General features: G+C 47.2%; 1 protein-coding gene and 1 pseudogene across 1 annotated transcript; one reads left to right on the top strand and one right to left on the bottom strand.

Moving 5' to 3' along the window:
• Positions 1–762: 762 nt before the first annotated feature.
• Positions 763–4,928, bottom strand: LOC120586546 (protein FAM236D-like). The gene is made up of 4 exons (XM_039842919.1): positions 4,925–4,928; positions 1,420–1,456; positions 1,045–1,226; positions 763–894 (listed from the first exon to the last, which is right to left on the bottom strand). The coding sequence occupies exons 2-4, from the start codon at positions 1,453–1,455 to the stop codon at positions 837–839; spliced, it is 276 nt and encodes a 91-aa protein (XP_039698853.1). The 5' UTR covers position 1,456; positions 4,925–4,928; the 3' UTR covers positions 763–836.
• Positions 4,929–12,765: 7,837 nt separating this feature from the next.
• Positions 12,766–12,884, top strand: LOC120586548 (uncharacterized; annotated as a pseudogene).
• Positions 12,885–13,523: the final 639 nt, after the last annotated feature.

The raw sequence follows: 13,523 nt of genomic DNA, 5'->3' as shown, positions 1-13,523 counted from the left end.
TCAGAGCTCCTGCTCCCCACCGTTCCCCCGGGTCACGGGGGGCACGGACTGCGGGGGCTGGACCCCCGCCCCCCGCCCCGGCACAGCCTTAGCCAGGCTCACAGCACTCCCAGAGAAGCCCAGGCTGGTCCCAGCTCCGGGAAGCACTCGCCAGACTCAGCTATTGCTTCTCCTGCTGCTAGTTCACTGCAGGACATAGGCAGAGCAGCTTCCGAGGGGATGGGAGACGCACATGACCTAGAGGAGCTGCCTGAGGTGGTAGACGAGGCCAGGTGCTGGAGGGACTCTTTCCGACGGTGGGGTGGGGTCGCTGTGGTCGGATGGTCACTTGGTGGCTCTGATGCCTCTAAAAGCCTCGGGTTCCGCGACACGTTCTCTCCTCCTGACCCTATGACCCTGTTGCTGTCTGTCCGTCTACTCACTACGACCCTCATCCCCTGCCCCCGCCCCCGCGGGCTGACCCTCACTCACTGTCCAACAGCCACCCTTTTCGAAATGTTTGAAACCAGTAAAAGTAGTCTCCGTCAAACACAGCCCTATTCCAACAGCTTCGGAGAAAAAAGCAGTAGAACCCAAGGCACGGGAGTACGGACGGACGGACGGACGGATGGATCATATGGCTCTGTAGCCTGGTAGGTAACACCGTGTCCCCGCCCCCCCCGACGCCCCCACCCAAAGGGCAAACCATTAAGCACAAGAGGCGGACGCCGCTGCGGAAAGGGGATGATAAAAACCACGAAGCCGAGAGAATCGAGCACGCCACATTTATTGTAAGTCCAGGGACAGAGAACCTGGAAAATAGGGGCGTGGGGCAGCAGAGGGGGCCTGATCACCACTCACGGGTGTGTGTCCGTGGCAGGGTGGTCTTGGTTTCCGAGTGTCTGGTAGCCTCCCCTGGAAAGGCAAAGCAGAGTGTCAGCTAGAGCCTGGGGACTCCTGGGGAAGGCAGGCCTGGCCTGGGGGCTCTCTGGCCAGAAAGGGAAGGGGAGGCGCTGGCTCGGCTGTGAGCAGTGACAGAGGCAGAGGCTGGCTCCCGGCTCTCACCTGAAAGACTTGGTGAAAAATGTCCAGGCTCTCTGGAGCCAGCTCCTCCAAGACCCCTGGGGCCCGGCAGATTCCCTGGGTGAGCCTGTGCCGTTGCCGGAGTTCTCCATGGTGTCAGACGAGACGACAGAGTTCTCAGTGCCCGTCAGCTGCTGGCCTTTCATGGTCTGGAAAGAAGGGGGCTGGGGGGGAAAGAGTAAGTAGCGTCATGCCAAAGGCCCCTGCCTTGCCCGACATCCATTATGTCGTTCGACGAGTATCATGCGCCTCCGCGGCCCAGTTTTCCGTGCTGGGGATGCAGCAGTGACCGCTGCAGACCAAACCCCAGCCCCCCGGGGCTGACGTCTCAGCACGACAGAGGGAGGCCAGACTCACCGGCTGAGGAGGGGGAAGGAAAGGAGTGAAGATCATGCTTCCGAGGCCGTGCGGGGTGCCCGTAGTGACCAACACACAGGACTTCCTCGAAGAGACGAAGAGAAGAGACGGGCTGAGCTCCTCACTGCTGGGGGCAAAGGGGCTGGAGGCCTGTCCTTCCACGCCCCTTCACCCCTCAGGGCCCGCCCTGCCTCTCCTCCCTCCTAGGGCCGAGCACACTGTGCTCAGGCAGTGGATACATTTCTGGGATGGGACATCCCCTCCGTTCCCTTGGTTCTCACTCCCACCCCTCCAGCCCTTTTCTGTCTTTATCTTCTTAGCTCTGAACCTCCCAGCAGGCTCAAGCCAGGTGTCTGTTTGCTGGAGAAAAAAAGCAGAGGCGTTCAGGCAGATGGTGAGTTGTCATTCGGTGGGGATGCCACAGGCAGACATGGGTCCAACAGGGTTACCGAAGCAAGCGGGGTGGCATGCACAGTGCAAACCACCAGCAGAGGCCTTCCCCTCAGACGCCGCATCTGGGAGACGGTCAGTCAGCAAGCACTCGGTAGCCAGTGGGCAGGTGGTGTGGGGCCTGGAGGGCTTGGGAAGTGTGCGGGACAGAGGCGGCAGGCCCGTGCTGGGCTCAGCTGAAAGCAGAACCGCTGAGGCGAGAGCTCGCCGTGGCCTGGTCCCGCTCTGTGAAGTTCCGTCGCTGACACTTGGGTTTCAAGCGAAACTGCCTGGTTGTAGCCAAGACCGTGAGCGAGGTTCTGTGGCACCAGCTTCCAGGGAGCTCCCTGCAAAGGGCGCCCGGAAGGGAGAGAGGAAGCAGGCGGCCTCAGAGGCTTTCCTTGGGTTTTTGAAATCCTCGTGCTGTGCAGGAAAGCGTCTTTTCTGTAACTGTGAAAATACAGGGCTGATCTTCTCTGGGAGCCTATCTGGGGCCCTGGCCCGGGGTTAGAGAAATGAATGAGTCTGTTGCTGCTTCAAGCTGTCCTGGGGGAGAGAAGCCAAGGAAAGGATGGTTACAAAAGGATGGTTACAATAGGGAGACGTGGAGGGAAGGTCGCATGTCTGTGGGAGGCCCGAGGAGGTGCGGCAGCCACCCAGCCTTGGCAGTTGGAATATTCGAGTCTTGCAGATTTCCCCAGGGAGGCATGCCTGGACTGAGTGAAGGAAGAAGCTGGCCAGGAAATCGAGGAAGGGGAGAGCTTTGCAAGCAGAAGCCCAAGACAATAAAGCGAGTTTTGCCTTTGAAAGAGACTGGACCCCACCCTCCCCGAAGCAGACCCAGGTCTCTGTTCTGCAGGGGTTAAGCAGCAGTCGAGGGCAGTGACGAGGGTCCAGTACAGGAGAGAAAATGGTGCGGCAGGGAGACGCCGAACCCTGGTGTTTGAGAAGCAAGCGCTTTTGTCTGTTTGCTTGTTTTTTCTTTTAATTTTGGCAACGGTCCCTCGATTATTTTTGCTTTGTGATTGATACCTTTTCAACCACAAAGGAAAACAGTTTTCTGCTATGTTTTCTAGTAGGCTTTCGATTTCACAACGTACACTTAGATGTCTGATTTATTTTCGGTTACTTTTTGCACATAGCGGGAGGTACCGAAGTTTCTTCGCGGTTTCTTTCTCCCTGTGGGGATCCATATGTCCACCCCCCACCCCGCAGCACCATTCAGTTAATTTTTAGTGAATTTAATTGCCTTAGCACCTTTGTCACAGATGACTTACCACATATGCATGTAGGTCTGCCTCTGGGCTCCCTGTGTTATCCATTCAGCCCTATGTCTGCTGTTCAGGCAATTCCTCGCTGCCACGGTGACCATACCTCTGTATTGAGGTATGGTCAGGGAGTTTGTTTCTGCCTCTGTTCTTTTGCAAACGGCTTTGGCTATTCTGTGTGCTTTCCATTTCCATATAGGTGTTTAGTCGTAGTTTCTCCTGTGAATTATGGTGATGGTGAATCTAAAGAGGAATCCCTAGCATTGACATCGGATACCTGTTCGACTGTTCTGATCCGTGAACAGAATGTGCACACCTCCATTCATCTCGGCCTTTAGTTGCTCTCAGGAATATTTTATAGGCGCCTGCTGACAAGTCTCGCCCATGTGACGTTAACATTCTCCATAGGTATTTCATTTATTTTACCACTATCGTAAGTGACTTTTAAAAAAGAGAGTCCATCTCCAATGATTTGTTCCTAGCATATCAAAATAGAGAGACCCGTTCCTATATTGAATTTCTCTCCTGCGCCCTCGTTACACTGCTTATTCACAGCCGAGAATGCACTGCCATCTCTCGCTGCTTCTCCGCTCCCTTTAACTCCTGGCTTCCGTCCTTCATCGTGATTCTGCTGCTCAGTTTCCCCTCGTCCCTCTGGCTCGCCTCTTCTATCTGCTGCCTGAAAGCTCCTCCCCCTTTGCCCTTCTTTTCACCTTCTCGAGCGCCTCCTTCCTCTGCAGAACCCGAGGGCGATGGAGCCCCTGTCTCAGAGAGGTTTCCGCTGTTCGATTCAAGGTCTGTCTTCCCCTCTTTTTCGTCCGGCTCTTTCCTTGGCTTACCTTCTTCTCTTCCCTTATGTTCTTAAGTTAACCGATGTTCTTATCATGAATGGATGTTTTATATTATCCAATGACTTTTCCGTCATATATCGTGACGATCACTGTTTGTCTCTCCTTTGCTTAATATGGCTTTTTTTTTTTTAACGTCAAAATCACCTTGCATTCCTAGGATAAACCCTACTTGGTCACAGATTGTACTTTTCACGTATCGTTGGATTGAAATTTCTAAAATTTCTTTACGTGGTTTTCATCTCTGTTCATCGGGGGCATTGGCCGGTAGTGTCTTTTTCTATTTTTTCGTATAAAAGGGACGCCGCCCCCAGAAAACGAACTGGCAAGAGTTCCTCCCATGTTTTCTGGAAAAGTTTCGTAGGACTGTTACTATTTTCTCTTTTAAATGCGTGATGCTGTTCACCAGTGAAGCCATCTAGCACTAGAGTTTTCTTAACGGGAAAATTTTGAGTTAAATTTGGATTTTAAAATTCTTATAATAACCCCTGGTTAAACAAGATCTTTAGAGATGGCCAACAATTAACTACGTGTCGTGATTAGAAGATGAGACAATGCTAAGCATGCACTATCACTGCTAAAGCCCTGGCGATACTCCTAATGAAAAATTTGTCTTGGATGCATGGGAAATTTCTTGGCGCGGTAAGGCCATGTTGCCCGGAACTGGGTCAGTCGGCCTGCCTTCCTTCCTTCCTTCCTTCCTTCCTTCCTTCCCTTCCTTCTTCCTTCCTTCCTTCCTTCCTTCCTTCCTTCCCTCCTTCCTCGCTCCTCTCTTGTTGCCTGCTTCCTCCCTCCCCTTCCTTCCTTTCCTTCCCTTCCATTCATTGGTAACATATACATAACATTCACCATTTTCACCATGATAACTATAAAATGCAATGACATCACGTACGTTCATATTGTCGTGCAATCATCCCCACCATCCGTATCCAGAACATTTTCATCATCCCAGCCCTGTACCCATTAAACACTAACTCTTCACGCCGCTCTCCCCTTAGACCCCGACCTTCTATCTCTATGAATCTGAATACTCTTAAGTACCTCAAATAAGCGGAGTCACACGATAATCGGCATTTCGTATCTGGCTTATTTCATTTAGCACAGTGCGTTGGGGCATACGTCGGCATTTCTTTCCTTTTTACGCCTGAATAGTATTGTGTTGTATGTATGTACCACATCCTGTTTATCCTTGCGTCCACGCATGGGTACCTGGATTGTTTCCGCCTCATCTGTTTGAGCCCCTGTCTTCAATTTCGTTGTTGTTGTTCTCTACCTAGAAGTAGAATTACTGGATCATAGAGTAATTCTCTACCTAATTATTTTTCGAGGGGGTGGGGGACCACTATACAGTCTTCCACAGCGGCTGCACCATTTTACATTCCTGCCAGTGATGCGCAACGGTTCCCATTTTCTACATCTTTGCAAATACTTGTTATTTTCTGTTTTTCTTTTTTAAAAATAATAGCCATCTAGATGGGTGTGAAGTGGTGTCTCATTGTGGTTTTGATTTGCACCTGCCTAAAGACTAGCGATGTTGAGCACATGTTCCCATGCTTATTGGCCACTCGTATACCTTCTTTGGAGAAATGGCGACTGACGCCCCTTGATGATTTTTGAATTAGGTCGTTTCTTTTTTTAAATGACTCTTGAGTTGTGGGCGTTCTTTATGCACTCCGGACGTTAATCATTTAGAAGACACAGTATTTGCAAGTATTTTCTCCCATTCTGGGCGTTGCCTTTCCCCTCTCTTGATGGCGCCATTTAATGCCCCAAAGTTTTTAATTTTGGCAAAGTCCAATGTACGTCGTTTTTTTCTCAGTTGCCTACAGTTTTGACGTCCTGTCCAAGAAATCATCACCAAATCCAATGTTATGAAGCTTTACTCATCTGTTCTCTTCTTCTTCTTCTGTTAATGTTCAAGAACTCTAACACGAATTCTATTTCTTTTAAAGCGAGCTACAAGGACTTCTAAGCTTGGAGATTAGCCTATTCTTACTTGGTAATGATCAAAGCTACTTCAGTGCAGAATGTCAATCTCCGGTTTCACAGACCTACTCGTTGGTCCAGATTTCAGTAAAGGAATAAATAAAATACTGATGTTGACGTGTGTGTACGTGTAATAAGATCATGTCACCTGTTCACAAAGGTGCTTTTGCTGCCTCCTTTGAAATTTGGATGCCTTTGTTTTTTTCTTACCTACTTGCTCTGCTTGAGGCTTCCAGTGCCATGTTGAACAGAAATGGTAAAAGTAGTCATCTTTATCTTATTCCTGATCCATGAGGAAAGTTTTCAGCATTTCACCATGGAGCGTGATGTTCGGTGTGCGTTTTTCGTGTACGGCTTGTACTATGTTGCGGAAGTTTCTTTCCGGTCCTACTTTTTGACGGTTTTTATCGCGAGTGGGGGTGAATTTTGTCAATTTTTTTTTCTGCCTCCATGGCGATGACGTGCTCCCCCACCCCTCTTCTTCATCCGTTACTGTGGTGCGTTACATCGATTGGTTCCTTATGCGGAAGTGCCCTTGCATTCCAAGAGTAAATCTCACTTAGTCATACCGTCTAAGACTTTTTAAATGATGTTGAATTTGGTTCCATAGTATTTTATTGACTGAGGATTTTTGCATCAGTATTCACAAAGGATATTGGCTGTCCTTTTCTTTTATTTTGCAGTGTTTCTGGCTTCGATATGAGGACGGTGAAGGCCTCGTAGATGAGTCGGGAAGTCATTTTGTCATTTCTTGGAGGAGTCTGAAAAGAATTGGCATTAGTTCTTCTTTAAATTTTTGTTAGAATTCACCAGTAAAGCCATCCGGTCCTGGACTTTTCTTTGGGAGAGGTTTTAGATTACTTAATCTGCTTGCTAGTTATGGTTCTAGTTCTAGTGTACAGTGACGGTTTTATTCAGAAATTCTCGTTGTTCATCGGTCATTCTTTATAGGTCGTGTATTTCTAGGAATTTGTCTATTTCGTGTTTGTTACCCAACTAGCTGGTCAAAAAGTGTGCATATGCCCTTTGTAATCCTTTTTATTTTTGTAAATTGATACTAACATCCCCCTTATTCTTTCCGATTGAAGTCTACCGCCACTTTTCCCCCCAAGTAAACCTAGCTAAAAGTGTTGTCAATTCTGCAGCTCTTTCCAGAGAATGAATGCTTCGTTTCATTGATTTTTCTCTACCGTTTTCCTATTCTCTGTTTTATTTATGTCTGCGTGGTCATTATTTTTCATTCCTTACGGTGGCTTTAGTTTTGGTGTATTAGTCTCTTCCTAGCTCCTTGGGGTGTAAAGACAGTTTGCTGAATTCAGACCCATCTTCATTTTTGACGTAAGTGTTTACAGGGGTAAAGTTCCCTCTCAGGGCTGCTTTCACTGCATCCCTCATGTTTTCGGAGGTTGTGTTTTCATTTTCATTTTCTCGAGGAATTTTCTAATTTCCCACGCGATTTCTTCTCTGAGCCGTCGCCCGTTCAAGTGTACGCTGTTTCGTTTCCACACATCTGCGCATTTCCCGGCTTTCCTTTTGCTATTGATTTCAAGTTTCACTCGATTGTGGTCGGAAAGGATACTTTGCATGATTTCCGTCTCTTCGAACGTATTCAGACTCGTTTTATGGACTAATGTGTGGTGTATCCTGGAGAACGTTCCAGGTGCTCAAGAGAAAATGTGCCCTGTTTTGTTGTGGGGTGGAGTGTTCTGTATGTGTTTGTCGGGTTGTTCGAGTCCTGTGTTTCCTTACTGAGCTTCTGTCTGGCTGTTCGATCTGTTCTTGAAAGTGGAGTATCGAAGCCTCCTCTTATCGTAGAGCGCACTCTGTCTTCCTCTAAGCCTGTCGATGTTTTCTTCATAGATTCTGGAGCGCTGACATTTGGTGCAAATGTGTTCACTATTATTGCATCTTTCCGGTTCATCGACCCCTTCGTCTTTACGCAATGTACGTCTTTGTCTCTTTTAACGGTTTTCACTTAAATTCTGTTTCGTGCGCTATTAGTATAGCCATTCCGGCTCTCTTTTGGTTACTATTTGCATGGAAAATCTTTTTCCGCTCTTTCACTTGGACCCTGCATATACCCTTACATCTTAAGCGCGTCTCGAGTAGATAGCGTAGAGTAGGATCATTTCTTTTAAAAATCCATTCTGCCGATCTGTGTCTGCGACTGGGGAGTTTCATGCATTTACGTTTTAAGTAATTACTGGTAGGGAAAGAATTACATTTTATTATTTGTTTTTGGTATTGCCTATAGTTTGTCCCTCATTTCGTCCATTACTGCTTTCCTCGTGGTTAGTTTTTTCTTTTTTCTGTTTTCTTTTCTTTTTGCTGGGGCGGGGCTGTGGGGTAGTTACGCGTTTAGATTCCCTTATCGTTTTTCTGTGTGTATGCTCGATAGACATTTTCTTTGTACTTATCACGGGGATAGCATATGACATCTTAAAGTATGACTCTCTTGAATCGATAACAACTTCACTTCAACTGCATAAAAAAAAACTCCCACTAGTCCTTTTCACTTTTGTCTCCCTTTTTGTGTTATCGATTTCACAAAATTTATATTTCTATATCGCCTACCCATGAGTGTAGATTTCTGATCACGTTTCGTGCATCTGTCCATTGTATTCTGTAGAAAATTAAAATAAAGTTATGAACAAAAATTGCAATAATATAGGTTTTTATTTGTCCATAGATTTACCTATACTGGAGAACTTTCTCTTATCATATGGCTTTGAATCACTTCCTAGAGTCCTTTAGTTTCAACATGAAGGACTCGCCCTGGCCTTGGACGGCAGGGCTAGTGGTAATGATCTCCATCAGCTCCTGTCTGTCTCCGAATGTCTAAATTTCCCTGTCATTTCGAAGGACAGTACTGCTGGATCTAGCATCCTCGGTTGACAGAATTTGTCTTTCGGCTCTGAAATATACCATCTCGCTACCTTATGGACTGCAAGGTTTTCTGCCGAGAGATTTGCTAATACTCTTCTTAGGAATCCCTTATACGTGATGAGTCACTTTTCTCTTGCCGTCTTCAAGATTCTCTCTGTGTGTCAGCTGTCAGTCTTACTCGGGACCCCTTGTATGGGGTGAGCTGCTTTTGTCTGCCTGCTTTCAGCATTCTCTCATTGTCTTTGATTGTTGGCAGTTTGACTAAGCCGCTGCTAGGTGCGGATCTCCTTGAGTTCATCCTCCATGGAGTTGCAGAGCTTTCTATTTGACTAGGTTCGTGATTTTAATGAAATTTGGGGAGTTTGGGGCCATTATATTTTTCCGATATTCTCTCTCTCTCTTTCTTTCTTTCTTTCTTTCTTCCTTTCTTTCTTTCTTTCTTTCTTTCTTTCTTTCTTTCTTTCTTTCTTTCTTTCTTTCTTTCTTTCTTTCTTTCTTTTCTTCTTTTCTTTTCTTTCTCTCTCTCTCTCTCTCTCTCTCTCTCTCTCTTGTTCGTTTCTTTCTTCCTCTTTCTCTCCTCTCCTTTCCCTCAGAGACTCCCATTATGCATAAATTGCCGTGCTTAATCATGTTCTACAAGGCCTCTGATTCTCTGTTCATGTCACTTCATTCTCTTTCTTTTCTTTACTTCAGACTGTACATTCTCAATTGGCTTTATCTTCCAAGTTTCTCGTGTCAGTTTCAACTTCTCTCTCTCTGAATTTGAGCCTCCCTAGCAAAATTTTCGTTGCAGTCATTATACTTTTCGACTGCAGAATCTCTACTTGGTATTTTCTAAATGAGTTCTACCCCTTTGGTGGTAGTCTGTATTTCAGGAGTCTCTGTTCCCATCCGTCCCTTTAACTCATAAGACATGGTGCGCATTAGCTGTTTGATCATGTTTACAATAGCTGATTTAAAGGCTCTGTCTAGTAAGTTCAATGTCTGGACTACCTGTGTATGTCCTCTACTTTCTTATTTCTTCGCATGACCGATAAGTTTTGGTCGAAGGCTGGACACTTTAAATGATAGAATGTGGTAAGTCTGGAATTCAGATTCTGCCCCCTTTCCAGGTTTTGTTGTTGCCGTATACAACAAAATATTCTTGCTGTCATTTGCTTGTTTAGCAACTTTTCTGAACCTCTTCTGTAAAGTCGCTCTCCTTTGTCGTGTGTGGCCACTGAAGTCTCTGTCTGGATAGCTTAGTGGTTAAACTAATGATCGGGCAGAGACGTGCCCGCAACCGTTAAACTTCCCAGTCGTTGCCACGGGGCTCTGCGTATACGTTGGCCATGCCTTCAGCACTCAGCTAGGCAGTTGTCGGCTCTGTCTTAGCCTTCATTTCTGCTTGCACAGAGCCTCAAAAGAACCCACAGCTGAGAGTTTAGGGCCGTTTCGGGTCTTTCCCGAGCGCGCCACGGGAATGTGCCCGGCCTCCTGGGTTCCTGGGGACGCGTCATAGCTTTTCAAAGTCCCTGTGGACATCTCAGTATCCAGCGATTCCTTTTAAGGTTTTGGTTGGACCACTGATTGCCCCCAAGTGTTATCTGTGCCTGAGGCAGCTGAGATGTTCAAGAATTGCCTCGAAGTGTTTTTGACAAATGCCCCCCTTGGGAGAGGCATTTCCAACTGGGCGAGCTCTGAGTCAGTCCAAATGCAGACAGCCATGCAAGTGGCGTCTTCCAGGGAGCTACCGGACAGATCGAATCATGACGACTCTCTGGGAATGAGGCGTTGCAGGAGGCCCATCCCCTCCTGGCTCCCTCCGATAGCTGCCGTGGCGGCTGCTGGTTTTCACCGTGGTTGCAGGCTGTCAGTATTTAAAGCTACCACGGAGTTGGATGGAGGGGCATGGGGGACTAGGGCTGGTTGAAGTGGCACCTGGCGCATTCGTCCTACCGGGATTCAGCTGTTTCTCTAGAATAGACACACCTGAGGTTGTTGCACACTTTCGGCGAATCCCCGCAGTTCTAAAACCATTGCTTCCGAACATGTCTGCCAGTCTCCTTGTTGCTGTTGGGGAGGAAAGAACTTTCAGAGGTCCTTCTTCTGCCACTTTAGCTGACTTCCTGTGCAAGCTTTCACTGCGCGTGTCTATCAGGGCGTTCGTCGCTATGAGGTACACCGTGCTTAGTACCTGCGTACATGTTTTCTGTGTACAGAAAACAACTTTTTTGGCCACCGACCGTGTTAAAGGCAGCACGGCAGGATTTCCGGAAGCAAAGATGTATACGATACCGTGCCGTCTTTGATCTCAAAGCTGTCCCTCTCGACTAGATTAAATTGAACTGGAACTTCTGGAGCGTAATGCTTGCCAAGCCTGCATCCGGTCACCAAATGACATCTGCATTCGGTTCAGCGGGGGTTCTTTTTGGCCACCGCTTCTTACATGTAGCCAGGTTGTCACCTGGATGTTTGGCAGCAAGTCTGACTAATATCTCCGGTCACAACTGATTTCGTCCCTAATCACTTTGGGAAGCTGAAAGCCTCAGGTGAGGAGGAGTGCAGGTGAAGGGCTGCAGAGTTCTCTCAAATGAAGGGTTAGAAACAGAGATGTGTTTGAATGACCAGTCTTGGTTTTCATAATTCCATAGCACCAAGCTGGTATTTCCCACTGGAATGGCTTGTTTTTATACGGATGCAGCCCAGCACCCTGCCGGTTATTGATTGATTGACTTTTGGATAAAAGGTACAGGGGACCCAAGAGACCGCTCTCCTCACACCACGGTATGGGAATATAGCTCCACCCTTCTCCGTCTGAACCGGTCTCTGCATATTCAACAAATACCACTTGGTCATTGATCAGAGATTCCCGGTGGTAGCCTAAAGAGCTGGGTTTACAGACGGTATCTACAGCTGTGAAACCCTTCGAACGGCAGGAGATGCCTGCTAACTTCCTCACAACCAGTTTGTTCCGGGCTCGATTTCTCAAGGCATTCTGCCGCCTTGGATAACTATGTCAGCAAAGTTGTCAAGAGCCCCCAAATGACAATAGGCTGCATGAGAGAGAGAATTTTTAATGGGGCACTCGGCTCTACCACTTCTTAGCTGTGTGGCTTTGGGCAAATAAATTACTTAGTCTCTCTCAGCCTCAGATTCCCAGTTTGCAAACTGAGGGTAATGATGGGGGGCGGGGGGAGGAATTAAATGGGACAGTGTCTGTAAAGCATTTAGTGTACCATCTGGCAAATAGCGAACGCCCCCCCAAACATTAGCTCCGATTACTATTGATTAACACCCCAAAATGCCATAAACACACGAAAGCTACCAGAGTGACCCAAATGAAGAGATTCAGAGTCCCTGTGCCTCATCTGGCCAACACCGAGCTCCTCCTTCCTTGTACTTGCACAGATGGACAGTGGCCAGGAGAGAGAGAGCCCCTTTGTTCAGGATCCTCTCTGTTAATGCCTTGTGGTGCTGGGTGACAACACAAATCAGCTCTCCTAAAATTAATGCATTTACCAGGTGACCAACTTGCCGCACTTACCGAATCTCCCGATTGTCATTTTCACAGCTTTTATAGGAATACTCTGTTTCGGTTGTCGAAGAAGTAGATATTTCCGAATATTAAGTCAGTGAAGCGGATGTACCTTAGAAACTGGGGAAAACATCCAAAATTAGGGACTGCAAATTCATCCCATGGAAACTATCATTCCAGCCTAAAAATTGGGTTTCAGCTAGGATGGAATTGTTTTAATTGTTCCTGATTTGTATGGGCACCTCTTGAATATTATTTTCTATCTTTTCGAACCACATACTTCTTTTTGCATATCTTTCCAAATGGTTTGTCAGATAGAATTGCTAATTTCTTGCATTATAATATCTGATCGAAGACAAGTATATTGAATTCAAAAGCTATATTTAATCTCAATTTAAAATCCAATGGTCCGGTCTACGGCCACGTCACCCTGAACGTGCCCGATCCCGTCTGATCGCGGACGCTAAGCAGGGTCGGGCCCGGTTCGTACTTGGATGGGAGACCACCTAGGAAGACCGGGTGCTGTAGGCGTTAAAAAGAAAAAAAAAAAATCCCACGGTCCGAAGTTGGATTAAAGTGGAACCTAAATTTTAGATTGAAACACATGCTAAAAATCAGAACTTTATAATTTAAATTCATATAGAGAATTCGGCTTTGGGGAAGAAAGAGTAGACGTACATTTCCCGATTCCTCCCACTCTGTACAACTCAAAACCCTGGGCACGACATATGAACTAAAGGGAAGACTCTGAAAAGTGGAGAGGAGAGGGCAGAACGACTAAGGATCTCAGAACCAGAGGAAGGACACGGTGGCGAGTTCCCTGGGTTTTCTTTCTGTGTCATGCGTCCCAGACTCGGAGCTGAAGAAGCGGGCTCCTGGGAAATGCCGTCGGATCCAGGCCCAAAAACCAAGGACGACGACAACAACAGTAGCAACAACAGCAATAACAAACAGCCACAACCAAAACCAAAGCCTGTTCTCCTGTGCATAAGGATCAGAAAGGGGGCGGCCTGGCAAGACAGAAAACCTGTGGACAAAAGCTGCGCTACTCCGGCCAAACACCATAGGGAGGGTCCAGCGGGGATGCCTAGAATTTCGCATTTGACTGGCGGAGACAGGGGCCACCCTGCCCCTTCCGTGTCAGTGGAAGTCAATCACATGGAGATTCTT

This window comes from Pteropus medius, unplaced genomic scaffold (assembly GCF_902729225.1).
Source record: "Pteropus medius unplaced genomic scaffold, Ma_sr-lr_union100, whole genome shotgun sequence".
NCBI classification, from domain to species: Eukaryota; Metazoa; Chordata; class Mammalia; order Chiroptera; family Pteropodidae; genus Pteropus; species Pteropus medius.
Note: the sequence above shows the minus strand (reverse complement) of the source record. Positions and strands in the feature narration are given on the sequence as shown.